Source organism: Micromys minutus (genome assembly GCF_963924665.1).
Source record: "Micromys minutus genome assembly, chromosome: 21".
Classification (NCBI taxonomy): Eukaryota; Metazoa; Chordata; class Mammalia; order Rodentia; family Muridae; genus Micromys; species Micromys minutus.
In genome coordinates this window covers 37,500,963-37,528,032 of record NC_137956.1, presented here as the reverse complement: position 1 = coordinate 37,528,032, position 27,070 = coordinate 37,500,963, and the positions used below count along the sequence as shown (strand labels likewise).

The window sequence follows — 27,070 nt, the reverse complement described above, 5'->3', positions numbered from 1 at the left end:
CGTCCCTTTCCTCCCTTAAGGTACCGGTAGTTGCTCTGTCACCTTCTGGAGTTCTCCTTTGTTGGAAGCAGGAATGTATGTTGTGGGCGTCGTCCCAGCCAGGTGGGGAGGAAAGGTGGGGGGGTGGGCGTGCATGTTACCAAGGAGACGGGGCGGGGCGGGCCTCCGCCCTCCAAATCTGGAGCGCACGCGCCCACAGCCACGGTCACGTCCCGCCGCGAAAGGGGCGGAGCGAGCGTGAGGGGCAAGCGCACGCAGGCTACACGACTGAGCCCCATCTTCCTCCGGCGCCGGTCCGCGTCCGTGGGGCCGCCGCTGAGGTGAGGGCGGGGCCAGAGGCAAGGCGTTCCCGTTCCCGTCGGGGTGTCTGCCTGGGCTCCCCTCGTCCCCTCCCATCTGCTTCCCGCGACCTGAGCCGCCCTCAGCGGCTGGCTCACAGCTGGCCCGGCCTGGTTCCGGGGCCTGAAAGCGACGGTGAGGCGGTCCTGACCTCTCCGCGCGGCTCCTGACTCGGTGTAGGGTGCGGGAACGTCCCGGGTCTGTGGGACTGGAGGGGAACGGGCGGGGCTCACCTTTCAGCAGCGCTTCCCGCGGCCGCGCGCCTCATCGCGACTACAAACTTTAGCGTCTCTGAAGTTGCAGAGGTGCATGAGGCCATGAGACGAGTGGGGGACTGGAAGCCGACAGCAGGAAGTGGCACCCCCGCCCACATCCCAAACACGGCTTCCAACACCCCAAGTTTGCCGGCGCAGGTCCCTTTAAGGGCCCGGCCCTCCGCAGAGCGCACGTGAGCGGCCTCCGGAAGCCTGCGCGGAGCCTCAACTCCGACGCTTGCGGGCCAAGGAAGTCATCTGCCCTGCACCTCTGACGTTAGTGGAAACTGAGGCCCAAGAGAGGGCACACGCTGCTCAAGGTCAGCAGCAGGGGCTGCGTTGGCGCCAAAGTGTGGTAGTTGGGCCCAGTGAAGATCATAGGCTTGACGTTGTGAAGCTGGACGTGGCCTGATTTCCCCGCGCGATCTGAGGGTGGGGTTGGCTCGTTTCTAGACGGTCCTGTGGGCTTTCCCTGGAACGGGGTTGCTCAGGGCCTGCTTTGCTCATTGCCTGTGTCCAGGGCTGGAATGACTGTTCCTTTCTGCCCCCCCAGCGCCGGAATACTGGAGCCCTGCTGGACTGGATGCTATGAGTTGCTAAAAGTGAGCCTGGCTTTTTAGGTGAGCCTTCCCATACCCTGTCCTTGACTTTCTCTATTGGGTGTGGGGAAATTTACCTTGCTTCTCCTTCCTAGGCTGGCCAAAGGTCTGGGAATGGGCAGAAACATATTCTCCTCTTTTCTGAACAGTTTTGGAAGTGGAAGGAAGAGAAAGGTTGGGAGCTAAGTTCCCTTACAACAGAAGTGTATGGTAATGCTTGTCACTCCCAAGACAGGCTATGGCCTAGATATTGAGATCAGTGAGGTCCAACATGAAGTGCCTTTTTGGAAACCAGAGAATATAAAAACTGTCAGTGGACCGTAGTTAGACTCTTTGGGTTCCCATTGCTTGTTTTTTTTTTTTTTTTTTTTTTTGGTCCAGGTGGCTCAGTGTAATACCTTAACCTCCAACCACTTATTTTCTGGACGTACCTACCTTGTTGGGTTCTTTTGAGGATTAGTAAAGTAGCTGAGTTTCAGCATTCAGCCAGTGCCTACCCCGTATCAAGTACGAAAGGAAGATTTGGTATCATCATCAGAGAAGAGAAGAATGAAACCAACAGGAGGTAGGATGGTAGGATGAATAGGGCAGAGAGAGCAAGCAGAAAAGACAATGAAGCTTAGAGGCAGGCCTACAGGATGCATGGGGAGACCAGTGGGAGTGTCCTGACACCAGAGTTGGCTTCTTTGTAAGGCCAGCTCAAAAACAGATTTTAGCAAATTTTACACTTAGAACCTTCATATATCCATAGAGCTAAGTTTTCTATAGGGCTAAATAAAGCATTGCCTTTTCAGCTGTAAAACCTTTAACTTTTTAAATAGGATTTTTTTAAGCTTAATTTTTTTATGTGTATGGGTGGGTGTTTTACGTGCATTATGTGTCACTTGCATGCCGGAAGCCTATGGAGACTAGAAGAGGGTGTTGGATCCCCTGGAACTAGAGTTACAGACAGTTGTGAGCCACCATGTGGATGCTAGGAATTGAACCTAAGTCCTCTGGAAGAGCAGCAAGTGTTATTAACTGCCGACCCACCTCCTCAGCCCCTTAAAACACTATGTGTGTGGTGTGCAGGTCAGAGAATAACTTAAGAGAGTGGTGTGGGTTCTCACCCCCGTCCCATGTGGGCTCTGGGGTTGAACTCAGGTTGTCAAGTTTGGCAGCAGGCACCTTTACCTGCTATCTCGAAGCTTCTTAAGTAGGAATTTTAAATATCCAGAGTATTTAACATATTCCCTATTGACATTTATATTTCTGTTTCTTTTTAACTGTTCTTCTGTGTGCTCTGATCCTAGGTGTCTCAAATGACACTCTCTGTAAGAATCTACCTAGAATGTTTCACACAGACTTCTTGTGTTAATCCTGGGCTTATTCCTGTAGACTCTGTCTTGTCTGTTAGGAGTAACTCCTACTTGTCCCTCTCTTGTGTTTCCACTTCTAACAGCCTTATTCTTTTGTTTCTATTTGTGGGCTGGCAAAAGTGGAATCAGTCTTATTAGCATTGGTGTTTCAAGTCTTGAAAGCCCAGGTTGGACTTTGTTCTGGCCTCTCAGGCTGTTTTGATCTGGTCTCCTGTAGTTTTGGATAACAACACTGTTGGAAAGAGAGTTCCCTAGAGACCAGATGGGTCATTCCCCCAAAACAAAACAAAAAACCATGAATTTTCTTCCTGTGGCTCATTTTTCCCTAGAGTTTCATTCCTTATAGCACAGTTTGTGGGTGTTTGAACTCCACACCTGTCAGGTGTCCTTCTCAACTCCCCTTTTTCTTTCTCTCCCCTGACCTTCTCTTTCTTTGCAGTAGTTCATGAGGCTTGAAGGTGTTGGGCTGGCAGTGTGGCTCAACTGCAGGAAGGAAGAGGCAAAGGAGAGGGATATTTCCTGTCTAGTCAGGGCCTGGAATATGACTCAGTTTCCCCAGGTATGCACAGGGCTGCTAGTACCAGGCAGAGCTGAGCCAGGAGCTTCAGTGGCTGTGATTAAGAAATAAAGAAGCTTGTGGCTTCAGTCATCTTTTGTAGTTCCCTTCTAGGTCACTGTGTGTAAATACCTGTGGCCCCTCCCCCTCCTGGGTCAGAGCACTAAGGCAGAACTGGCAGGCAGGCAGGGTTAGAGCAGGCTACCAGCCTCCTCTCCCTTCTGTCTCCTTTGCAGCTGCCTTGGGGTGCTGAGAGGGAGTCCCAGAACCATGCCGGATCTCCTGCTACTGGGCCTGATTGGGGCCCTGACTCTGCTGTTGCTGCTGACGCTGCTGGCCTTTGCTGGTTATTCAGGACTGCTGACTGGGGTGACAGTGAGTGCTGGATCACCCCCAATCCGCAACATAACTGTGGCCTACAAGTTCCATGTGGGGTCCTATGGTGACACGGGACAGCTTTTCACGGAGAGCTGCAGCATCTCTCCCAAGCTCCGTTCCATCGCTGTCTACTATGACAACCCCCATACGGTAAGGAGCCTCCGTGGGCTTCTGCCTCTTTGTTGAACCTGGGCCAGGGCCTGTTGGGGTAGGAGACTTTGTCTTTCTGAGTAAAGAACGGGAATCCGAGCCGGTCCTACAGTTACCTGCTCTCAAAGCTTAAAGCCCCTTCCGGATTTAACCACTGTTTGTAGGCATCCTGACTGCCCCTTTGCTCATGTCTCTTTAGGGATCTCTGATGCAGTGGACCCGGGCTTCTGTCTGTACCTTGGTTCTCTTGTCTTTTGCTGTCCGTCCTTCTCCCGTCTCCATTTAAGGCCATGCTCTTTGGCCATGCCATCCAAAATCTGCCCATTCTCTAGAGTGAAGACCTTTTTGTCTACTTTTAATTTCTCTGCTCATGCTAGGTCTATGGGCTCTTGAGAACTGAGAGGGCAGTTTCTGGGCATGAGGTTTGGAATCCCACCTCCCTGGTCACCACGGTGCTCTCCCACCCCGTGACAGGCTTTTTTCGGTAGTAGACTTCAGGCTATCTGTTGGGAGAGGGTCAAGTGAAGCCAAATGAGCTACTCAGAAAGCCCACAGATGCTAGGGTCAGAGATTAATCCAGCATCACTGGTATCTTGTAGGCGTCTGGCTGTTCTAAAGCCTACAGTGAGTCAGGGCTTGCCAATGTAGTTTCCTGCCATGCTGTGGGGTGGTGCTGTCCACAGCTGGCTGGGCGGGCAGCTCTGCCAAAGGCTGTTCAGCCTCCATTTTTGAGCTGTGCCAAACTAAGCCCTGGGGAATTTTCATTTGAACTCTCCAGCCTGGATTTCTAGCCTGGAAAGCTCAAGCGAACGCACCCTATACACTGCCTGCAGACACGGCCTCCCTGGGACACTCGGTGAAAGAAGGGTGTGCTACTTCCCTCTCTCAGCCACGTCCTACTCTATACCTGCACTCTGGACATTAGACCAGGAGTTAGACCTGGCAGTCAGCCCTGTGTAGATGATTTGCCAACAAGACCCCGGACGCAGTGCCTATACAAGTTTGAGTTGGGGTTTTAAGAAGAGCACGGCAAACTTGTGGGGAAGATTGAGGGAGGAGAGTCCTCGGAGTGTAGGGTTAAAGCTGGCAGTCTGGATTCTGATGGTGCCCTGACAACTGTTTGTTATGTGATCTTAGGCATATCACAACTTTTGTTTTCTGCAACGTCCTGAGAAAATACTTACTTGCTTCTATAGATAGGCTGGCAAGGGTTTGTGTCAGTAATATGTGTGAGACATGCGCCCCAGCACATGACTCTCAACAGATGTTTAACAGAAAAACGTGGTGAAACTCTTGGGACAGACCTGGCAGCGGACATCTGGTCAGCCTAGAAGATGAATGAAGAGGTTAAAGTGGCCACTTTGGCTCTGCACTCCCCTAACTTGGGTCACCCTGGAAGATGTCCATGAGAGCAGGCTTTTACCTTGGTGTGCCTTCGGAGTGGCACAGAGACACTTGGGACTCTGTGTGCTCCTGATCTAGTGTCTTCTCCCGTGGCAATTGGAAAGGTCTAGGAGATCATGAACTCCTAGGTTTCAGGGGTGACCGCCCTCTATCAGGCCACCTGGCCCATATCTGGGTGCTATAGACAAAACAGGTATGCAGTGGTATGGTGGGGAAGAAGACGGGGGGTGAAGGGAGCGTGAGGGAGGCACTTGTCTTTTTTGCTTTAGTCAAATAGTTGAATCCTGGCTTCGTACTTGACACCTGGAACACCACAGAGACCAAAGGTATAGTTAACTGAACACTTGGGGTGCAAAACCACTTGGGATGAAGGTTTCAGGAACCTGGAGGTGCTAGAGATGAGATCCCGTTTCGTTCCTTAGAAAAGTTGAAAGCCCATGTTTGTCACTTCCTAGCTACCTCTACTACCAGTGGCCATCTTGGATGTAGATATGGGGAAAGAAGATATAAGCTGACCTCTTGGGTATACCAATCCTCCAATCTTCCTGACACAGTACCACAGGAGTCAGATGTTCTTCTCTGTGAGTGTGGGCAGGAAGTGATGCTCTTTCAGGTTATGAGTAGAACGGTCAGTAGCTAGAGGAAAGATTTGCTTTTAGATATTGCTCGCTCTGCTGAGGTGTTAACTGACAGCTCCCTAGACATTCCTAGCCCAAGTTATGCAAAGGGGAGGATGGTTCTGGGAGAGCTTAGGGAAGTTCCACTTGGTTTGATATGGGTCTAGATAGTAGCAGAGGAGGCAACACTTCCAAGGCAGGACAGTAGCATTTGCTGTAAATTCTTCCATATCATTTGCAACTTGAGCCCTGAGTCCTGGAATCTTGCATGGGAGGAAACGCGAGCAGGCAGTTTCTGTGAGGCAGGAGGAAGAACTTGGTTCCGACCCCGAAAGCCTTAACATAGTTGGGGTAAAGGGTACAGGGAGGCAACGTGCCAGAAAGTGGACAGGCCCTGATACAGATCATAGGTGTTGCTCCCTCATCATGGGCCACTGTTCATGGAGTACTGGCCATTTCCTCTTCTCAAGGTGGCTGGTGGGTAGGAGTGAGTTCTCGAGGCCGCACTCACAGGCCTGCCCCACTTCCCACAACTAATGGTTCACACACAGCTAATCGTTCACACTACCTCCCACTAGAGGAGGGTCCTGGCTGGGAAGTACTGTTGTGTCCCAGCCCTATTTCTAAGTTGAGTACTGGAGAGTTGAAAACTGACCTCTGCTGAGATTAACTCTTCTGGGAGCCTTCAGTGTTGGAGGGAAATGAAGAACTGGGAGGGCCCTGCATGCCTCACTTCATTCTGACTACTCTGGCCTTGTGGCTAGGTGCTGTCACTGGTCCTGTAGGTCTGCCCTATCTGCCACCTCCTGTCATACCTTTTACATCTCCTCCTCTGCTGTTTTCGACTTATACAACCTGCCTGTCTACCATTGTGGTAGGTGAAGCAAGAGGGTGGATCTCCTGCTCACATTTACTACCTAGCACCATGCTTTTCCCAGGCGTTGAGCAATGGAGGAATAGGTAGTATTCTGAGCTTACAGAGTACTCTGCTTCTCTCTTTCCACTGAGAATGAAGGCCTAGGACGAGCAAGTCTACGGACCTGAGAGGTTTAAGAGTTCCGAATTGGGTCTGTACCATCCTCCTCACATTCAGTGGGGTTTGAGGCTACCTTCTCTTATGGCATGTAGGTCAGATGGAGCCGGGGAAAAGATGAGGTAAAGTTTCTTCAACAGCAGTGGAAATGGGGGCTGGCCTGCTGTTTTCTGAGGGCCCAAGCTGTCCCTTCTCTGATTAACCTGTGGCTGTTTTCTGCCAGGTGCAGGCAGATTATTGCTCTGTAGTAAATTAAACGTGGGCGAGGACTCGCAAGGTGAGCTCCTCTCTGCCCAGCAGAGGTGCCCTTGGGAGGTAGTGAGAGGAGGACTCTATCCACCCTTCTAGGTCTGAGTCAAGGCTCCAGCTGCTTCCCAGCATGTGATTCTATGTGAGTCACTTGGCCTCTTGGTGAGTCTGTCTCATGTATCAAACAGGGATGAAAGAACGCTTCCTATCTCAGGTCCTCTTTTTCGTTTTAAGGAGCTGAATAGTGAACCCAGGGCCCTGTCCGTGCTAAATACATCTTACCCCATCCCAGCTTTTATTTCTGTGGCATCAGATTGATAAGGCAAAAGCCCAATGCTTGGCTCCTGGTAGGTGCCAAGCAGGTTTGACAGCAGCCCTGTCTGGGAGCCTTGTACCCCTGAGCTTTTGTGCCTTCAGGACAGGGGCCCTGAGTCTGAGGAGACACAGTGCAGGGAAAGGCTGTGTGTCTTCATAGCTGGGACTGACTTCTTAAATTCACAGGTGACTGTGGGTTGTATGTTGCAATTCCGGAGCTTGTCTGCTTAGGTTTGAACCCTGACCCCAACCAACACTGCCTCCTGCATGACATTTGCTGAGCAACTTGGTACCCTGGCCCTCAAGAACAAGGTTGAGAACAGTGCCAACTGACCACATAAAGCCATTTGGATTTGCTGGGCTTCTGTGTGAAAAGCAGCAAATGGCGAGGCCTTGTCAGGTGCCCGCTATCAGGGGGGTATGCTTCTGGGAGTAGGAGGCAGGTTCCTACAGAACTAAAGATGGGAACTCCCAGAAAGCCCCAGAACCTCAACTTTAAATTGATATCCCAATGACTCCTTCCAAGTATGAGTCCCGTCCTCTGGCCTGGTTGCCGGAATGAGCCCATTTGCCATCTGTTACCCATGTTCCTTCACATACCAGGGAAGTTGAACACATGGCATGGTGTGTTGAGCTGTACACCAGGTCTGGGTGAAGGAGGCCCAGGATACATCTGTAATTGGCAGATACAGTCCTCTGGGCATGGCTACTCGATGATACACCTACCCCTATCGACTATAGAGGGTGCGGGCTTATGGTTGGCCATTTCTACTGAACCCAGTGGGCCAGCTGACATAATTTTTCTTTTCTAAATCCTTAAAGATACTGATGTTGTCCTGTTCCTACACTTCTGCAGTACCATTGAGAAGAACTTCTTCCCTGTCACCTGGTAGTTGTCAAAGACCTCTCTGGTAGGGGCAGTGGGCTAGTCTCGGGATGGACGCATACCTGAAAGATTCAGGTTCCAAGAAACTGCTCTCTTCTAGTACTGGGCTGAGAACACTATACCATGAAAGCAGAAGCCTGGCATGCCCTGGTCTCTTCCTCGTTAGTCTTGGCTTTAATGAAATGTGCTGGGTGAGCTTTCCTTTCTTCCAAGTGGTGGTGGTTCTACCACTGTTCTGTCTCCCTAGCCTAGTTCCAGGCTGGTTCAGTTCTGGTCCAGCTCTTACTCTGGTCACAGGTACTCCTAAGAAATGTCTGACGTGAGTAGGAGAAGTAAACAAATAGGTGTAGGCTTTTGTCTTCGGCTGGATCGCTGCTATTGGACCAGTTTTGCCACTTCCTGGATTATCTTCATAGCTGTCATATCTCCTTGCAGGCGACCTAGTTCTGCCGCGTTCCAGCTCTGGCTCTGCGCGTGCTTCTCGGCAGGTGGTAGGATTGCTGTTCTCTTACTCTACCATCTAAGCACTGGCCAGAGTCGGGAAGAGTGCAAATGACCTAACTTGTGGAGTTGGGAGAGACTGAGTCAGAGAGAGTGCTTGTATTCCACATTACTTTGTATTACAGCCCAGAGGAGCACTTCCCTTTTGCCAGGTTATTTGATTGTGGGCGGAGTTCGTGTGAGCTGCAGTGTTTAATGCCCACACTATTGTTACACATGCCCAAGGAATTTTCTCTGTAGGATCCTAGACTTTTCTGTGAGGCCTGGGGTGGAGGGGGAGAAATGAGAAGGCTCCATTACAATGCAATAGAAGACCTGTTCCCTTGGAGTCGGAGAGAAGGGATAGCTCCCAGGGTACCCCTTTTCAGTAAAAGGCTCTGAGGAAAGGAGTCTTACAGGATGGACTAGAGCTTTCCAGAAAGCAGACTCAAATAGGTTGAAGAGGAGCAGTTTAGGCAGAGGAAGTAGCTTACACAAAGGCAGGCATGGGAAGACGTGGCATGTTTGGCTACAAATAGCTCCATGTGGGTGTATATGGGGGTGTGGTGGGAGAGGAAGCTGGCAAGGCGGGCTGGGCCAGAGCCGGGTTCTGCCCCTCCCTCTGCCACGTACTCAGTGGCTGCTGGCCCATCTGGGTTCTAGCCCTGCTGATGACTGGTCCTGAGGTGAGTTCAGTATCACACCTGGCCTGTTTGGCTTATTAGCTTAGTTTTGCTGTAGATGTGAACCAGGAGTCATTGAGGAGTTCTAGTCATACGTTCAAATGTCTTTTGGAGTCAGTAGAGTGTTGAGTTAGTTGTTCCATGAAAGTTGCTGAAGTGATCTCAGGAAAGATCTTAGGAAAGACCTTGGAACCCAAATTAAGGCAGGCAGGGGATAACGAGGAGAGATCAACTGACAAGTGCCCTCCCCCTAACCCATGTTAACATTTTTTTTTCCTTTTTTCTTACCTTCTCTCCCACCTGGCATGCCGTACATTGGGGTCAGCAGGTACAGTCACTTGGCCTTCAGTCCAGACCTGTGAGAACTTCCTTGCCTGTATGGCCATTGCAATTCTTAGGGTGTAAGTGGAACAGGTGCACCATCTAGAGGCAAGACATGGTACTGCAGCAGTGACATGTTTGAGTGGGACGGAGGAACTTGAGGACAAGACAGCAAAATCTGGAAGAAGTTTCAGGAGAGGAAAGTGGTGCAAAGTCTCTCTGAACCTGAAGGATGGAGTGTTGGTGGGGAGGGTCTGCATTCAGAGTTAGAGGAGGTGGGCATTCTAGGTCAAGGGACTGCTGTTGGGACCATGTTATCGCTACAAATAACCTAAAGTCACTAACATCAAGCCTTTATGGGCTATCTCTTTTAATATGAGAGGCCCATAAGGAAATATCAAGGAATTGGTGCTCTGAGAAGCCAGGGAAAGGACTTAGGATGGATCTCATGACTCGGGTTTCACTCCTTGGCCCACTTGTAGCTATGGTTATGAACATTACATTATATTGCCTGTCACCAAAACTCGTAAGTTCTGCTTGCCGCCATTTGTTCAAGGAAGAAACACAATCAGAACCTTGAGAGTTGGCTAAGCCCCTAGGGTCTGTTCAGAGGTCTGTACATTTGTTAGGGACTGGGAGACATGGTGGGGGTGGGGTACCAACAGTTTAAGAGTATAACCAGGAAGGGATTTAGAAACTGGGCAGGTCTTAGGGGTGAAGGTCTAGAGTCCTTGTGATGGCTGCTGTCCCTATCCGTGAATCCTATAATCTTCCACAGCACGTGATAAATCCCTACCCTAGCCTCTGTCCTGTGAGTGTTCTACTGTGTATATTTACACATACGTGTGTTTATGGGGCAACCAAGAAAGACAGCTGTTACAGACTTTTTGGTTGTTGTTCCCACTCCTCAGTCCTGCTGCCTTGCTCACCATGATCTCTCTGTAGTAAAGCTTGCCCCTCTGGAAGGTAGGAGGGAAATAAGCTAATTGGACTGTGCTGCATCTAGATCCTGGGATCAGCTCTCTGATCTATAGTCCTGCTGGATGCCCTCTGAGGCTGGGACCCACAGACGGTAACAGGAGGGCCCTCAGCAGTGCTTCTGATAATGGGCTGTGTAGAGGACGATAACTCAGATATCTATTGCTTCTTTCCTCCCCAAGGCTCCCTGGGGGTACAGACCGAGGCTTGTCTTTCTTGCTTACTTGCCCCCCCCCCCCCACTTTTCTTTTTTTACCCTGACTCCTGAGTCATATGTGCAGCTTAGCTTATTTGTTGAAGGAATAAATGAGACTCCCACAACAGGATGTATACACATGAGCCATAGTTGATTTTAGTAGGGAAATACCAGCTTCATCCTGGTATCTAGAGCTCTGTAGCTCATCAAAGCCGGTGGTTTGTCCAGGCCTGAATTAGCCCAGAAGCAGAGGACCTTAGGTCTGTAGGCTTCCATCCTCTGCATGGCACTGATCCCGTGCCCTGTCTCCACAGGTGCCTCCTGAGAAGTGCCGCTGTGCAGTGGGCAGCATCCTGAGTGAAGGGGAGGAGTCGCCCTCACCTGAGCTCATCCACCTCTATCAGAAATTTGGCTTCAAGATATTCTCCTTTCCAGCACCTAGCCATGTGGTAACAGCTACCTTCCCTTACACCACACCCATATCCATCTGGCTGGCCGCTCGCCGAGTCCATCCTGCCTTGGATATCTACATCAAGGTGAGACATAGGTGTAGCATGTGGGGGGTGGATACTCAGGTCCCTTGGGTGGGAACTGAGAGGACTACAATGGGTTTGGAGAGAGCAGCTCTCTGAGGCCCTCATGGAGCAGGCACCTAGGTAGCTAGGCTTTGTGGCAGAGACTTTCGGCATCTCTTTCAGATGCTTAAGATCTTGGAGTTAGACCATTTCCAAGGGCTTGTTCAGAACCCTGGTGTGGTCAGATTGACTCTCTTTGTCTTCGCCCTGCCCCTATCCTCCTTGAGCTCTCAGTGGCCATGTGTCAAACCTGGCCTCCATGCTACTATCTTTGACAGTGTGCCCCCCTCCTCACCCCCGGGACTTGAACAACAGTGGCAGGCCCTGCCTCCTTCATCTCTGACCTGGAAGGAAGTAATGCTGGCAACACAACCTGTCTGTAGGAGGAGGGGAGTCAACCAAGAGATCGGACAGGGGTCTCTGTGTCTACAAAAGCCTTAAAGATTTGTCCTGTCTATATCACTTCTTTGGATGTTTGGCAGACCTGAGAGCTAAGGAAAGGGTTGCATGTATAGGGCCCTAGATCCAGTCCAGCACCAAAAAACAAACAAAATAAACAGAAAACCAAAGCAAGTCTAAACCAGTTGGTATTCAGTTCAAGCCATCTGTTCAAGATGGGCTGCCCAGAGCATGGGCTATGGGGCTGTGAATGTGCTAAGGAGGCCATCAGGCTCTGAGGGGAAAGACACCTCTCGGTGGTTGTCGCTCCTCCTCCCCTCAGACACATTGGGTCGCCAGAATTACTTTGTCTAGGTCATAAGTCACTGAGTCAGTAACTTTAGCAACACAGAACCAGCACAGAGGTTAGAACTGTATTTTATAGTAAAGCTGTCAGGCTAAAGCTGGGCCGGCTGTTAGAGGAGAGATGGTGTGAGGGTGTCACAGAGGCTGTGTCCTTTCCTAAGGTAGTTGAAAGTGTAGTGATGCTTCCTACTGAGGCCCCTGGTCTGGGGCAAAACGGGTTCTATAAGCTAACAGTGGACTGTACGCCATGAGGCAGGTCAGAGCAGAGGCTGGGGAAGACAAGGGTGAGTTTCCTTTATGAGCTGGAAGGTGGTCCCTGGGGCACTGCTAGAGAGAGTGTGCTTTGAGGCCCAGGTTAGACCGGAGGTGGGAAGGTGGGCCGGTATGGTGGCAGAAAGGAAGACACAGATGTTCTAGGCCCGTTCTGCAGGGGACCCCAGGGGGTCATCATCCATTGCACTCAAGGGAGAGCTAATGTAGTGTTTTCCATCTTTCGTCGTCCGTGCCATCTTCAGTCTTGACGGCTAATCTGGAGGAACATCCTCAGGGAGATCCTTCCTGGGTTCCAGACCTCAGAACAGGGTGTGTGGCATGGGGTATGGTGGCAAGCGACTCAGCCACCAAAGCTTTTTCCTGGCTTCGAGGGGGTTTATTTTTAGATACCTTTGTCCAAATTTCCCGGCCCCTGACTGCTTCACAAGTTGACTGGTTTTGACGTCATCTCTTTGATGAAAGCCCTTCCTCCTCCCTCCCCTCCTGCTAGCTGTGCTCTGGGCTCTGTTTTACTGGGGTGGGGGCAGGGATAAAAAGCCAGAGGTTTAGGGCAGTGTGAGGGTCATCCCTGTCCTGTGTTTAGTCTGACTTTGGTTTCTGGAGAGCTAAAATGAAGGGAAAATGAAGAAGAGGCTGGTTGGCCATAACCTGTAACCTCCAGGAGGTGACCCTGTGCCTCTCAGCCCAAGAGGTGGAACAGAAAGTAAGGCTGCCTCTCACCCCTGCCTTCTTCACACTGCCCTGTGGTCAGAGAAAGGCTACTAATGAGTCTCTAGCGCTCATGACTCTCCCAACCTCAGCTGACTGCTGTTGACTTTGTAAACACACACACACACACACACACACACACACACACACGCGCGCGCGCGCGCGCGCGCGCGCGCACCTCTCTCACTGGATTTGGAATTGCTGTAACTGTTCTTCAGATGAAGTGAGAGCAGCCATCAGCACTCTTTCCTGAGGAATGAGGCAGGCTTATCTGATCATGCTTCCAAAGCAGGGGAGAACTGACTTGGCAGTCTCACCTGCTGCCCCAGAAGCTGGGGTGGGACATTGGAGGCGGCAAAGGACCTGAGAGGGTCACCGCAAGGAGCCCAAAGAGAAGTTTCCCTGGTTTCTGGAAGGGATGACTGTAACCTGTTTTTGTGATATGTGTGACAGCTTCTGGCTCTCTGGCCAGCCTTCCTCATCTTGACAACCTAGCAGACTGAGCTGAGGAAGCTGGAATTTCTGTCTTCAAAAGTACTGCTAGAAACCTCCAGACTGAACCGTCTGGGATAGTCTATGTAAGGGCTACCTGAGTAACAAGTGGCCATCTATGTATATAAAGGATGTCCCAGCTTAGCTAGGCTGTTTCATTGAAGTACAAGGAGGTGGTCTCTGGGACAGGTAGAGACCGCCCCCCAAGTCCCTGGCAGGGGGCAGCTTCATGCAGCCAAGGAGGAAATGGAACTTCCTTAAAATTACATGAGTACAGAATAGATATGGTCTAGATATGAGCCTAGAGCAATGGCAATACCTCCAAATTCACCTCAGGATAGAGCTCATCTTTTTTGTGTCCAAGGCAGACTTTGGGCACTTGCAGCATCCAGGACTGAATAGTGGAAATCGGGGTCCTGTGTGTGGGGTTGTGTATGACAGGTCCTAGCATGACCATGGCCTGTGCCTGGCGTAAGCAGTTGATTGGATCATTGAGAGGATTAGACTGGTCTGACCAAGCCATCTGACTACCCTGCCCCATGCTATTCCCTCTTCAGCAAGGTCTAGAATCTGTTCTGTAAACCTCCTTCTCTAGGACCTTTTATATCCAACAGTTCCCAAGGGAAGGCTTTATTTTTTTTAAATTACATACACATCTTCTCCTAAGTTTAGGGAAATAAAGTGTTGCTCACACAGTGGCTGGTTGGAGGCAGGCCCCAGAAACCAGATGTGGTCATTTCACTAAAGTATTAGAGAGCTACAGGAGGAGTTGCCAAAAAGGGTGGTATTCTTACGAGGGAGACCATGGAAGCTGAGTCCTGGGCAGCTGGATTGACTGGGGTAGCTCTGACAGAGGCTTAGAATGGACAGGAAGCCAGTACTTCTCACACTGCTTTGGGGTGGGAGCTAAAGGCTATACTGAGGTGCCCTGTGACTGGCAGCTTGGACCCCTCCTGTTTGAACTGAAATAGCAATGCCTAAGGGTTTTTTAATCCAGCTGAGGTCTTAGCCTTTTGTTCAGAAGAGGGTTTCTGAGCCTCAACTGGTTTGCTGTGTAGCTGCAGTGTAGGCAGAACTAAGGGACACCATTTGTTTCTGGAGAAGCATTCCTCGATGGGAGACTGGAACTGAATGGAGGCCTTAAGGGCTTCTTCAGGTTGGGTCTGTCTGGAGAAGAGGCAACAGAATTTAAGTGGTGGGCGATTGTTTGATCTTAGGAACAGGGGCACAGCAAGGCGCCTGTGGAAATGAATCAGCCTGATGAGCTGGATGAAGCTTACAGCAGCCTGTTCAGAACCTGGGTTCTGCCCACTAGGCTGTCTCTGAACCCTGTAATTGTGTCCTCTTAGCTGCCTCATCATCTCTGAGGTACTTAGTGAGCAGGTCTGGTCCAGAACACTAGTGGAGATCTATTGGGCCCTGGCTATGGGAATCCAGATGTGGGAGCCCCACAGAAAATTTGAGATCTGATCATCTCTCCTTTGCTACCACCTTGGCTCATCTAACATGGTGAGGTTTGAAGCCTCATTTTAATAAGTAGCCAGGCTACAGTAAGGCCCAGCATGGAGCATGTGCTTAGCACACCTAGGCCACTTCCTTCCTTAGCACCAAAAATCAAAGGGTAAGGTGGAAGCCCTCTTGACATCTCAGCTGCGTCTCTTATTCAGGATTATTTGCTGAACCTTCCTTTGGATGGCACTGTTGTGAGCATGGGGATTAGTTAGAAGATATAACCATGGAAGTCTTAATTAAAGCAAGTATGTCCAAATAGATGCCAGAGGCCTAGAGAAGGGGAGGTTACCTAAGGTCAGGGGATAAAATAGTGGCTGCATTATCCAGGCATAAGTGGAGGTGGAACCAAGAGGCAGAAGAGTTGTGAATTTGGTTCTACTTGGAATGGTGCAGTGTGGGCCTGACATGACAGTAGCATGTACCAGCTTGGCACTCAGTCTACAGCACTGATTGTTACTGATGGAGTCTGAGGGTGCTGGTCTGTCTTCCCATTTTCCCAGCAGGCACTCATTAATGGTGGCTGTGCAGCTGCTCCAGGCAGGAAGCAGCTGCTCCAGGCACCTTATTGGGCTTGATATCCTCACCCTCACTGAGCCTGAGGCTGCTTCATTCCTGGGCTTCTCTCACTGGGTGTCCAGAACCAGGTCACTTGGCAGAGCTACAACTGCTAACTGGCTTGCTCCGGCATGGAGAGGAGGGTACTCTTGGAAGCCCAGGACACAGAGTTAGATGACAAGCCTCTAGAGTCTTTTTCATTTCCACCATCGAGAGCTTAGTCATGTCTGGGGGTAGGAAAGAAAGGGGAGGGATAGACTTGCGGAGAGGCACAGGCAGCCATTTTGGCATGCTAGTAAGGATAGATGAGGATAGATGGTGTTGTTTAGGTGGAAGACAGCTCCAGAAGAGACATTAGAATCCACTTGAGGCTAGACTGTCCAGGAGGAGCACCACAGTTTATGCCCAAAAGATTGGGTGGGGTCCTGCAAATACCAGGGAGCCACAGATGTTACCTGAATATCTGCCATCATGCTAAGGGGTTTGTCCTCTGAATGACAGTGCCCAGGCTGGGATTCAGAGCAAGACACTTGAGTGCTGGCGGATGAGGAGGAGTAACTGGATACTAAGAAAAGTAGAACTTAGCTGGGGATAGTAGTAGCTGTTTACTCCTAGTAGTAACTTTACTCCCAAGCCAAAAATGAAGACCTTCCCACTTGTGAAGGCTTTACTGCTGGCACCCCTCAGGGAACTGTCTCTGGAGACTGAGGTATACCGAGACCACGTGGCAGTAGGCCTCTCCCTCTTCAGGCTCTCTGAGTTTACCCTTTCTTTCCCCCTCCCTAGGACTGAAAGCACAAAGCCAGCCTTTGCTGGCATGTGATGGGAGTCAGCACTCTGGAAATGCCAACTTGGGCACTGTAGCTTGGCAGTCCTGTAGGACCCAGGGGCTGAGACTGTCTGGATGGTACTGCTTATTTGGACCATTACCAGTTCAGAGAGAACACCTTTCTTAGGCAGATGGGACTTAGCAAGGAAAAATTCCATTGCTCTTCTCCACAAAACTTAGAATTTTGGACTAGGGAGGAGACAAGATTCAGAGGAGGAAATTTTTTCATAGATTAGAAGGAGTGTGCCCTTTGATGACACCCTCAGATAAGCTGCATGTCTAATAAGGCAGGTAGAAAGGGTGTCTCTGAGAGAGGGGGAGGGGTCAGAGTGCCAGTTGAAACTGGGAAATTTAGGGCTTCCTTTTCTCTTCCCCTCCTTATTATCTTCTTTACCCCTCTTACCCACTCATCCTTCCTCTCTGGTTTCCTGACTCTGGCTCCCAGGTACTTGGCTTCATGACCCCATGTGCACTAAGCAGCCAAGCAGGGCTCAAAGTCCTTGACTACAGAAACTGCAGATGCAGAATGGTCTGAATCTTGGAGAAATGGTGAACTATATGTAACCTCTGGTAGGAGGGTTAACATTAGGAACATCCAATCTGGAAGGCAGAGCCATGGTATCCTGTGGCTGACCCATCAAGAGCTCTGGCTGCATGTCCATGGGCTACTCACCTCTGTTCCCTTTCCACAGATCTGAACTAGGCTTTCATATTGGCCATCTGTGCCCTGGTGAAAGGAAAGGCTGGATATGGCTGCAAGTCCAAGGCTTCCCAGTCTGTTCAGATACCAGGACATATGAGGACCTATATGTCCCATGTATCTGCTTCCAAGGAATCGTAATTTCTCCTCTCCTCAGCCACCAGCATATCCTGACACCTGACTGGTTATGGAGCACCCCCTCCATGAGCCACCTAGGAAGCTTGGGTCTGGGTGGCACCAGGGAGAGGAGAAGAAGTGTAAATTGTGTGGCAAGTTGCCAGCTCTGAGGTGAAAATGAAAAGTCTTCAGGCAACAGTGGCAGTAGGCACAGCAGCCTGGGGTGCCAGGCACAGCACCGCACCTCCCCACCTCACTCCTTCACACTTTCCCCCTTCTGCAGTCTTCCCCAGGCTCCTGCTCAGGCCCGGCCCTGCCCGCCTAACTGTCATCTTCTGCCATTCAGGAGGCTCCTGGGCTGGCCCTGAGAGAAACCTAATTCTAAGAAGGTTTTATGGCTCCTGTAATGTTTTTCTAGTTTGTTGACTGGCACACAAGGTATTGGGCATTCCTTCAGTGACCTCTGTGTTACTGATGTTTATGGCAGACCCATCCGGCATCCCTTCTTTTGTGGTTTTCCACATATGCAATGCCTTTAAATGACAGGGCTTTTGTTTTTCCTACTTCTCACTTCTCTTGAAATTACTCTTCTTTTATTTTATAATTGGAGACTGAGGCCCAGAAGGAACCTACTCACAAATCAGTAGCTTAGGCTAAGATTCTAGGTACCTAGGGACTTTCTTGGCTACTCTGTCTCTTCTCCCCTTCCTGTCTTTTTTGGGTTTTTTTTTTTTTTTTCTTCTACTTTTCAAGGCTTTGGACAGGAGTAGGGTGGAGTGAGGAGGGGCAGGGAGGGAAGGAAGAAGGTACTCTTCTAGCCCTTCCGTAGGCTCTCCCTGCTGGTCTTGGGGTTCCCCAGGACATGACTAAAAGGTTTAGGTTCTAGGCCAGAAACTACTATGAAGTCTGGTGAGATGAGAGGGAGAGCCTTGGAGAGGGAAGTCAGCGGAAGTCCCTGGGCAGAATAATAACAATGTGCTATATTCTAGCTTCAGCCTCCTGCTGTGCCTCCCTCCCCCAAGCACTTTGCACATGCAGTGCAGACCGGCTGCCTGAGGGACCTCCAGGGTCTGAGCCCCCGGTTGCGAGGGCCGCTGTGTGCAGGCGGGATCCTATCGGTGTCTATATAATTAAAGATGAGCATGCATCACTTCCCCCAGCGAGAAGAAGCTCCCACCTCCAGTGGGATGCAACAGCTGTTGGCTGGCTGTGTGGCTGCTTGGTTGTCCGGCTTGGCACAGAGGGGTAAGACAGGTCAGCAAAGAGTGAGCAAAGCTACCCAGTGAAGCAAGACATAAGAAGGATGCGTCAGGCAGAACCTATTCTCTATGGGCCTGGAGCTTAGGTAAGAGATGTGTGACCTAGTCCTTGACCTGCACCCATGACATGCCATTTGAAGTATTTGCCACCTAGCTCTAAGCAGATCTTGTCCTCAGCCCACAGGTGGGATTCTCCTTCTGTCTCTAGCCTGGCGTAGCCACTTCTGTTCCTTGCCTTTCCATACTTTTAACTAAAGCCAGCAACACACAGGCTGATGTTCTGAGAGCAAAACACAAAATAAAGAATGTTCAGGTCCTTCCTCTTACCTCCTTCCCCCAAATTCAGAAAAATCAACCTGTGGATCCTGACAGGACATTACCACCATACCAGCCCAGACACCTTTGTGGGAGCCCTGGGTGGTATGGGCAGATACTTAACCCTGCCCAAGAGGACTTAACCTCAAGTGAAGAGTAAGTTCCCAAGGTGGCTGAAGTGACCCTCAAGACAGTTAGCTGCCTTGTGTAATGTGGTAAGTTGCTCTGAGCACTTTTGGAGTCTGTGTTAGTGGAGCGGGGGATATAGGAGGGGATGCTCTGATGACTGATGCTCCCTTTCTTTTCTTTCTTTTTTTTTTTCTTAATTAGATACTCTCTGTATTTACATTTGAAATGCTATCCCCTTCCCCACTCTCCTCCCCTCCCCCACATTTGTCTAATCACCCTCTTCACCTCAGTGCCTTAGCATTCCCCTGCATTGGACCAAAGGCCTCTTCTCACATTGATACAAGACATTGCTATCTTGAGCTACATATGCAACTGGAGCCATAGGTCTCTCCATGTGTGCTCAATGGTTGATGGTTTAGTCCATAGGAGTTGTGGAGGGTTTGGTTGCTTGAAATGTCTCCCTTTCTTATTAACAATTATGGAAGGCCTAGGTTGGAGAAAAGGCCTGGAGGTGTGTCTAAAGGACTGGTGCTCTAGCAGTTCCTGTGAAAACCTTTACATGACTGGCTGACTCCTCCAGTTAGGTGGATTTGGCTGTGGAGGTCTGCATCTCTTCCCCCTTGGAGAAGATCTGATGGCCTGTTTATGTGTATGTGAATAAGCTGTTCTAGGGTGAAAGTTTGACAGATAATAGCCCCATGGCCAGGAAAGATTATTGCTTCTACCTACTTTTAGCTTTTTGGGATATGGTATTTCAGGGATGATTGGGATTTCAGGCCTATCCAGGGCTCCATTTTCCAGCTATACCAGGCTGTTGTGGCATTGAGCTGGTGTCCTTGGCCATTGGCAGTCTGTTCTCCAAGGGCTCCCTGGGGCTAGCTGAGGGAGAGGCAGCTGGCCTCACCTTCCTCCAATGGTTTTCCAATATTTCCTGGCTCATCGACATGCTGTTTGGGCAGCGATTCCTGCTGTGCAGTGAGGACCCAGGAGCCAGCCCATGGCTATCCCGTCTTTCCCTGGAGGCTGCACCTGGCTAGAAAGGAAAAGAAAGGCTTATTCTCTCTGCCTGATCACTCAGGGAGGGGGCATATGCTGGTTCTGCCCCAATGCTCTCCTCTATTCCTAGTTCCCATTAGACTCATTCCTGCTTGGTGGACAGAGCAGAGAGGAGAGAGTGGTCTTCTGGGAAGGACAGCAGGGATAGCTGTAAGCCCCCTCCCCTGCCCAAGGGCTAATGTAGAAGTTTTACCCCTTTGCCTTTTTATTGCCCCTTCTCTTCTGCTCCTGAGTCAATTTTGACAGGATCCAGAATGTGTTATAACGATTTGGGGTTGAGCAGGCAATGGGATTTTAATTAGCTTCATGCTTCCCTCCAATAGGGAGGGCCAGGTCTGAAGCAGGCCTGGACAGTTAGAGTCTGCTCCCTGTGTAGGAGGCTGCAAAGAGGTAGGGGTGGGCAGAGAACTGAAGCTGGGCCACAGTTTGCTCTCTATCCTCTCTGTCTCCCCCTTCCCTCTGTTCTCCCGATGGCTTTGAGATGAAGGCGATGGCAAGGATGGAGGATGCAGTTTCCATGGTAACAGGCTGTCCACAGCCAGGCAACTTCAGAGCTGGGCTCTCCGGAGGAGGCAGATGCGCAGAACAGCCACAGAGCTGCCTGCCAACGAGGGGGCTGGCAGAACAGGTGGCACAGGGTGGCTGCCTGGTGCTGCCCACCCTGCTGCCCAGCCTAGAAGAGAGGGTGGAAAGAGCACCCCTCTTCCTTATTACTGTTGGACTCTTCCTGAAGAAAAGGTTGGCGGTACCATGAGTTTGGTAAGGGTCAGGACTGTGGTGTGAGCCTCATCCTCATCTCTCGAATCTGGGTGGTCACAGACTTTACTGTTGGTCTTGAGATGGCCATTGGTCATTCTGATGTTGCCACTTGGACCTTTTAAATGCTCAGAGTCTGATGATGTTGATGAATGACATGCTTTTGACTATATTTGCAGACCCCTTCATTCTTTTTAACTGCTAAGGAAGGGACTGGATCTTCTGGGAGCCCTTGTGTCTTTGACAGCCTGGCCCAGACTGTTTAATGGAGCTTAGGTTTGGCAAATACCTATCCTCAGGTGCTGGCTTTGGAAGGGTCCCAGAGCCTAGTAGCTCCTGTTTTTTTTTTTTTTTTTGTTTTGTTTTTTTTTACAGTGTGATCTGTCCCCTGACAGTACATTGTCCTCAGACTCCTCCTGAGAACCTGGCCTTTAGTAAGAAGGTCCAGAAACAAAGGCAGCCATCAAAAACAAAACAAAAAGCTAAACGGTATATTGAGAGATAACTTGTGCCTGGCTATGGAGAAGGCGAGAGTGCAAACAGATTGGCATGAAAGACTGGAGTCAAAACTGGTGAAAATAATGACTATTTCACTGACCTTAGAAACACCAGGGCTAGGGTATGGTCCTCTGTGTTTGAATATGTGGGTACTCAGGAGGAAAGGCTTTGCCTGGATTACTTGTGGAGATTGGATCTGAGCTGTTTCTGACCTAAGATGGGCCACCTACCACCATCTGGCCTCCTGGATGTACTGTCTCTCTCTCTCTCTAGCTGGTACTGAGGGTCCTAGCTGGGTCCTCCTTTCAGACTTTTTATCCCTTCATTTTCCTTCCATGGGCTCTTTTTAATTGGAGGAGGTTCCTCAGCACTTGGGTTGGCCAGGCAGGCGGACAAGTGGAGTCCTGGAGTGGCATCTCCAAACCAGGCGATAAGTCTCTCATTACTGTTAAGTGGAAGGCTCATTTTAGAGCTCACGGTGAGAGCTTGGCAGGTGCTATAAATAGCCATGTTGTGAAGGTTAGCGGGTGAGCAGTGACAGGGCAGGGGCCTCACAGTTGTCTTGGTGGGTAATTGTGCCATCACAGGAGAGGGAGGGCAGAGTCTCCATCGAGAGACACTTGCTCCCTGTTGTGGTTGTCCCTGCCTAAGGGTAGCTCTGGCATGTGTGTACTGCTTTGATGCATTAGGGGTAATGAGGAGTGGAGTTACTGTCAGAACTTGGGGACCTAGAAGCTGGTACTTTAGCCCATTAGGTAATATTCAGTGTCACCTCATGCCCTGTCTTCCTTCCAGCTCAGATTATGCTTCTTCCTGTGGGAGAAACCCTGGGCTCAAGTGTAAAGAAGTACAGAAGCCATGTTTGATAGTTTCAAATTTTGACATAGACCTAGCCATAGGAATGGGGTAAAAGCAGTTTGTGGTAATATAGACAGGAGGCCTCAGCTTCAGGAGTACTGACCTCACCTGATACCTTTGTATCATTGTCTAGGGGAGAGATGGGATCAGGCCATAAACTCCTAGGATTAAAAAGTTAGAGTTCATAGAGTTCTTGCACTACTCTCTGTGAAACTAGCTATCTAGTCCTGGACACACACACACACACACACACACACACACACACAGAATTTGCAGGGCCAGGCTCCTGAAATGTTTCAAAATCTGACTTAGAGTGCTGAGGATTCTTCATCATTAGACCTCTGCTCCTGGAGTGTAGGGCCTTGCTTTTGGAAGGCTCCTCATGTGTCTCCTTCAGTAGGGGATTGAAACTTGGAAGAGATTGTGCTGGAAGGTACAGGACCCTCCCTGGGTCCTGAAAGGAGGACCCAGCGAGGACCCTCAGTGCAAGCTGGAGAGAGGGTATAGCTAAGAGGTCAAATGGAGGTAGATAGAGACTAGGTCAGCAGCAGCTTAGATTCAGTCTTCACAGGTAATCCAGGCCAAGCCTTTCTTCCTGAGTATTCATGCACCCAAACCCAGAGGACCACACCCTAGCCCTGGAGCTCCTGGTGTGGGTGAAATACAGCTGACCTTCCAGAAGGACTAGGCAGTAGGCACTTCCCTGGGTTCCCAAGGACCCTATAGTGCTTATATTCATTTTGCAACACTTATAGGAGCGGAAACTGTGTGCTCACCCCCGGCTGGAGATCTACCAGCAAGAGCAGATCCATTTCATGTGTCCACTGGCACGGCAAGGAGATTTCTACGTGCCAGAGGTGAAGGAGACAGAGAGGAAATCTCGGGAGCTTGTGGAGGCCACTGACACCCAGACGGATGGCACAGGTACCAAAGGTGGAAGAAGTAGGGTGGGCCTATAGCTGCCTGGAATCCCTCCCTCTTCTGCACATCTAAGGGCACGTTAAGGAGGGGCTCCTCTTGCCAAAACTGACATTGTAGGTTGACTCTACTTGGCAAAGGAAGGAAGGTGATCTTACACCAGGACCCACATGCAGAATTGCCTATTCCCAGATATGTACATCCACATAGATATGGATTCACACCTGTTCTCCAGGTAACACCACCCTGTCTGAATTTCCTTCAGGTGTCAACAGGAATACTTACCATCCTAGGCAGTTGGGTGAAAGGCATCTGAGTGGGGCTTTTCAGGAAGTGAAACTGGACTAGGTCTGAGGTAAAAGAGGAAGCAAGGTGCTCTCCTTCCTCCAGTACGGGGTTCTTTCTAGAGCCCTTGCCAAGAAAGCCAGCCCATGCTGGTAGCTGGAATGCCCCAGGTTGAAGCCCACAAGCCACCTTGCCATGATTTTGTGTGACACCATGGGCAAGGAAACCTGTGGGTGTCATGCCATGTAATCCTAAGGGCTCCAATTTTTGACTGTTCTGCTATGTCACTCAGAAAGTCTGGGGGTGATACAGGGCTGTGGGAAAAAGAACTATCCTCCTTTATGTCTCTGGGAGTCTTTCTGCCAATCCAGGCTTCAACAGCCAAGGTCACTCTAGAGAGACATGTGTTGGCAGGGGCTGATTCGGGCAGGGTACTGGGAGGCAGTCTCTTCTCCCTTGGGGCTTGTGTCCAACATAGTTAACTTCATCTGCCACTTAATTACCTCCATGGGATACTGCTCCTTCTGCTTAGTAGTGCCTGGCAGATCCTCTTTGTGCCCCTACTGTGGACACTGGGTATGGCACAAGGTCAGTAAGCCCAGGCAGCCCCAGAGTCAAAAGGAGGCGTGCCTTGACCTTCCTGCAACCTTCCTCTGCTTCCTGCCTTCTTGGCCCACCCACCCAGTTCCCTTTTCTCCCAAACACTGCCTGCCAGTAGTGTTAAAGGACGGCTTGGCACTCACTACATACAGCTGGCTGCAGCCACAGCTCCCACACCCCTCAGGTCCTTGGTCTGTCCTTCCCCCCAGCCTGCCTGCCTACTCCCTACTGTGGGTGCTGTGGGATCTGCCCACTTGTGACAGAGGCTGTCCTGACTCTCAGGGCAGCCTCTCTCCAGGTGCATGCCACTTACACAGTAATGCATGGTGGGTGCCTGGCCACCCAAGGCTTGGCCTGTCTTCCTTGCCTCCCTGATGGGGCTCTGACTTGGACTGGGAGGTGAAAGGGGTGATTAGCTGCCTGTGCCTGTTATTACATTGATGTATTATTTAGCTCCACAGAAGCGATGAATATTTGATCTCCTTGCATTGGCTGTTGGCAGAGGAAGAGAGAGGAACTGGGTAAAGGTAGTAGCTTAAATCCCCTGTCCAGCAGCCCTGGGGATTTAGGTGCTCCTTTGCCTTTCCTGGGGTCCTCTTTCTACGGACATAGGCTTGACAAAGGGACCTCCTTTTGTGAGGCTGTAGTGCTGCCATTCCTCTGCCTCAAAGAGCTCCTTTGTGAGTAGAGTCCATCTTGTTCATCTGATGTTTTGAGCCTGGGCTGAAGGAAAGCACTCCTGGGCTCTATCCTCCGATCACTCTTAGACTCTTAGCTCAGGAATGCGAAGGGAAGACCCTATATCCAAGCATCTTGGGTGAGCCATTAGGCAGGTGGGTAGATAGAACTTGACAGTAATAAGGTCAGGGAAAAACAACTCCCACCTTTATGCCTTTCAGACCCACAGCCCTTGGTGAATAAGTGCGGGCCTAGAGTCCTGCCCCAGGGTCAGTGGGGTTAACCCATATAACTCACTGCTCTTCTGGTGTGCTTCTACTGTGGGAGCCATACCAGAGGCCACGACAAAAGGAGAGCACAGGGCCAGTAGCCCTACATTTCCAGGGCTCATCTCACCTTTGCTAGCAGAGACCAGACGGCAGAATAGATTAGCAGAGCAGACTTGACCCTCGTATTGCTTCACCCTTAACCACCCTGCTCCCAGCTAAGTCTCAAGGGACAGCTCTAGGCCAGTGCAAATACCAAGCAGCCCCCAAACTGCTCCTGGCTCAGGACCTTATTACCATGGAGGCAGGAGCTGAGAAAGCCAGCTCACCCTTACTGTCCATGATGTTTAACAGATTTGACAGCTGTCCCTCTTTACTTGTTGTACTTCAGATGATGTGTTGGCTGTCTCTAGATCTGGAGTCCTGCACATAGTAGGTCTGAGCTCTTTGTTTCTTCTCACCACCTTCCCCCTGCATTCGGTGCCTCTGATCTGTAGAGATGGCCAAGGGATAAGTCCTGGGCAGGGTACGCAAAGGAACACTTACTTACAAGATACACAAAGGGCAGAAGGCAGATTAAAGTTCCACAGTGGTTGGAGTGGGCACTTGGGCTGACCCAGGCACAGGAGAACATTCTTAGGATTTCTTCATCCTCTTGCTTCAACTTCTCCTTTCCATGGGGATACAGTGTGATTAGGGGCAGAAACCCACTGATGTCCTGAAGATCACAGCTCATTGGGGAGGTCTTTGTGGAGAATAGTCCTCTTGGTCCCTTCTCTAGCCCTTCTGCCTCTTGGGCAATGTTGTGTAGCTGTCCCTGGACAAACCACTCTCAAGCCTGAAAATGAATGGTATTTGGGTCTCCTTTGTTCTAGCTCAGCTCCTCACCCTGGGGCTGAGTGGCCCTTAATGGATGTGGGGGTAGGGGTCAGTGGCTTTGTGAAAATGCAAGGAGCTGGAGCTAATCTAGGGTAAGAGCGAAGTGCACAGCCAGCTGCTCCTCTCTCTCTCCTTGGCTGCAAACTCCCTTGGCTCTGTCAGTGCAGCCCTAGTCAGGGCAGAGGGCAGAGGGCAGCTGGAATGGGCCTCCTGAGCCAGAGTGGCTATATTATTCATGAGTAGACTATGGCGTGCTCAGTTCCTGAGCTGGTGGTAGAGCCCTTGCTGTGGCCCTGAAGGAAGGGATGGTTAAGAACGTGTGCTAGTTGGCTAACTGGTGCTCCCTTGTCCTGGCCACAGGAGCTGATACAAGTGATGCAAGTTCTGTGAGCCTGGAGGTTCGCCCTGGCAGCCGGGAGACTTCAGCCACCACACTCTCTCCAGGGGCAAGCAACCGTGGCTGGGATGATGGCGACAACCGCAGCGAGCACAGCTACAGTGAATCGGGTGCCAGCGGCTCGTCCTTTGAGGAGCTGGACCTGGAGGGCGAGGGGCCCTTGGGGGAACCCCGACTGAACCCTGAAGCCAAGCTTCTGGGGGCTCCCCGGGAGCTCAGCACCCCTGAGAGGGGTGAGGAGTAATGATAAGCCCTCAACCCTCTTGTGGTGCATTTGCTGAGGAACTGAGCAAACTCTCCAGCCCTCTTTTTTCCTTAACCTGCCTAGCTTGGGCTGGGAGTACCAGGAGCCTGAGTTCTCCTGCTCCAAGCCTAAACCTCCTTCCTCACTGCCCTTTTGGCTCCCTGGGCCAAAGGAGCCAGAGACTGTTATCTGCACCAGCCTCCTGAGCTGCTGACTTTGCAGACTCTTATTGGAGCTTCCAGAACCCAGAATAAAGTGAATTACTTTCTTGTTTCACCTGGATTTAAGTTGTTGGGTTTTTTTTTCTTTGTTTGTTTTTGTCTGTTCTATCTTGGGGAGTCTTTTTGGATAGACTGGGAATGGGCAGGATCTCCCACACCCAAAAAGAACATAACTGAGTTCTCCAATCAGAGAGATATTGGCAGCCCTTCATTCCCTATCCTGCCACCCTCGTGGAGAGTCACCCTTGCATTACAGCAGCCCCAGGGGCTTTTCTTGCTGCTGGATATCGAGCACAGATATCCAGGAGTCTCAGGAGTAGGGAACTCACAGATTCTTTGCATCCAGGAGATACCGTTGTGTCTGTAGCTCCAGTGTGCCTGTGCTGCTGGGACCTCCCCAGCAGGTGAAG

The 27,070-nt window shown here is 50.6% G+C and overlaps 1 protein-coding gene across 8 annotated transcripts; it reads left to right on the top strand.

The window, feature by feature from the left end:
* Positions 1-231: 231 nt before the first annotated feature.
* Positions 232-26,721, top strand: TEX264 (testis expressed 264, ER-phagy receptor). Of its 8 annotated transcripts, none has more exons than XM_080934427.1 (7): positions 232-320; positions 1,147-1,213; positions 1,574-1,757; positions 3,343-3,634; positions 11,111-11,332; positions 22,928-23,096; positions 26,159-26,721. In XM_080934427.1, the coding sequence occupies exons 4-7, from the start codon at positions 3,377-3,379 to the stop codon at positions 26,437-26,439; spliced, it is 930 nt and encodes a 309-aa protein (XP_080790553.1). In that variant the 5' UTR covers positions 232-320; positions 1,147-1,213; positions 1,574-1,757; positions 3,343-3,376; the 3' UTR covers positions 26,440-26,721. The 8 variants fall into 8 exon arrangements, with proteins under 8 accessions (XP_080790553.1, XP_080790546.1, XP_080790552.1 ...); XM_080934426.1 differs by lacking the exon at positions 232-320 and adding an exon at positions 334-474; XM_080934425.1 differs by lacking the exon at positions 232-320 and adding an exon at positions 611-913.
* The last annotated feature ends 349 nt before the right edge of the window (positions 26,722-27,070 follow it).

Bases quoted from the DNA above. Each gene is read 5' to 3' on its own strand.
- TEX264 (XM_080934420.1), top strand. From the start codon at position 3,377: ATGCCGGATCTCCTGCTACTGGGCCTGATTGGGGCCCTGACTCTGCTG. The intron at 11,333-22,927 runs GTGAGACATAGG...CAACACTTATAG, and splicing joins CCTTGGATATCTACATCAAG to GAGCGGAAACTGTGTGCTCA. The intron at 23,097-26,158 runs GTACCAAAGGTG...TCCTGGCCACAG, and splicing joins CACCCAGACGGATGGCACAG to GAGCTGATACAAGTGATGCA.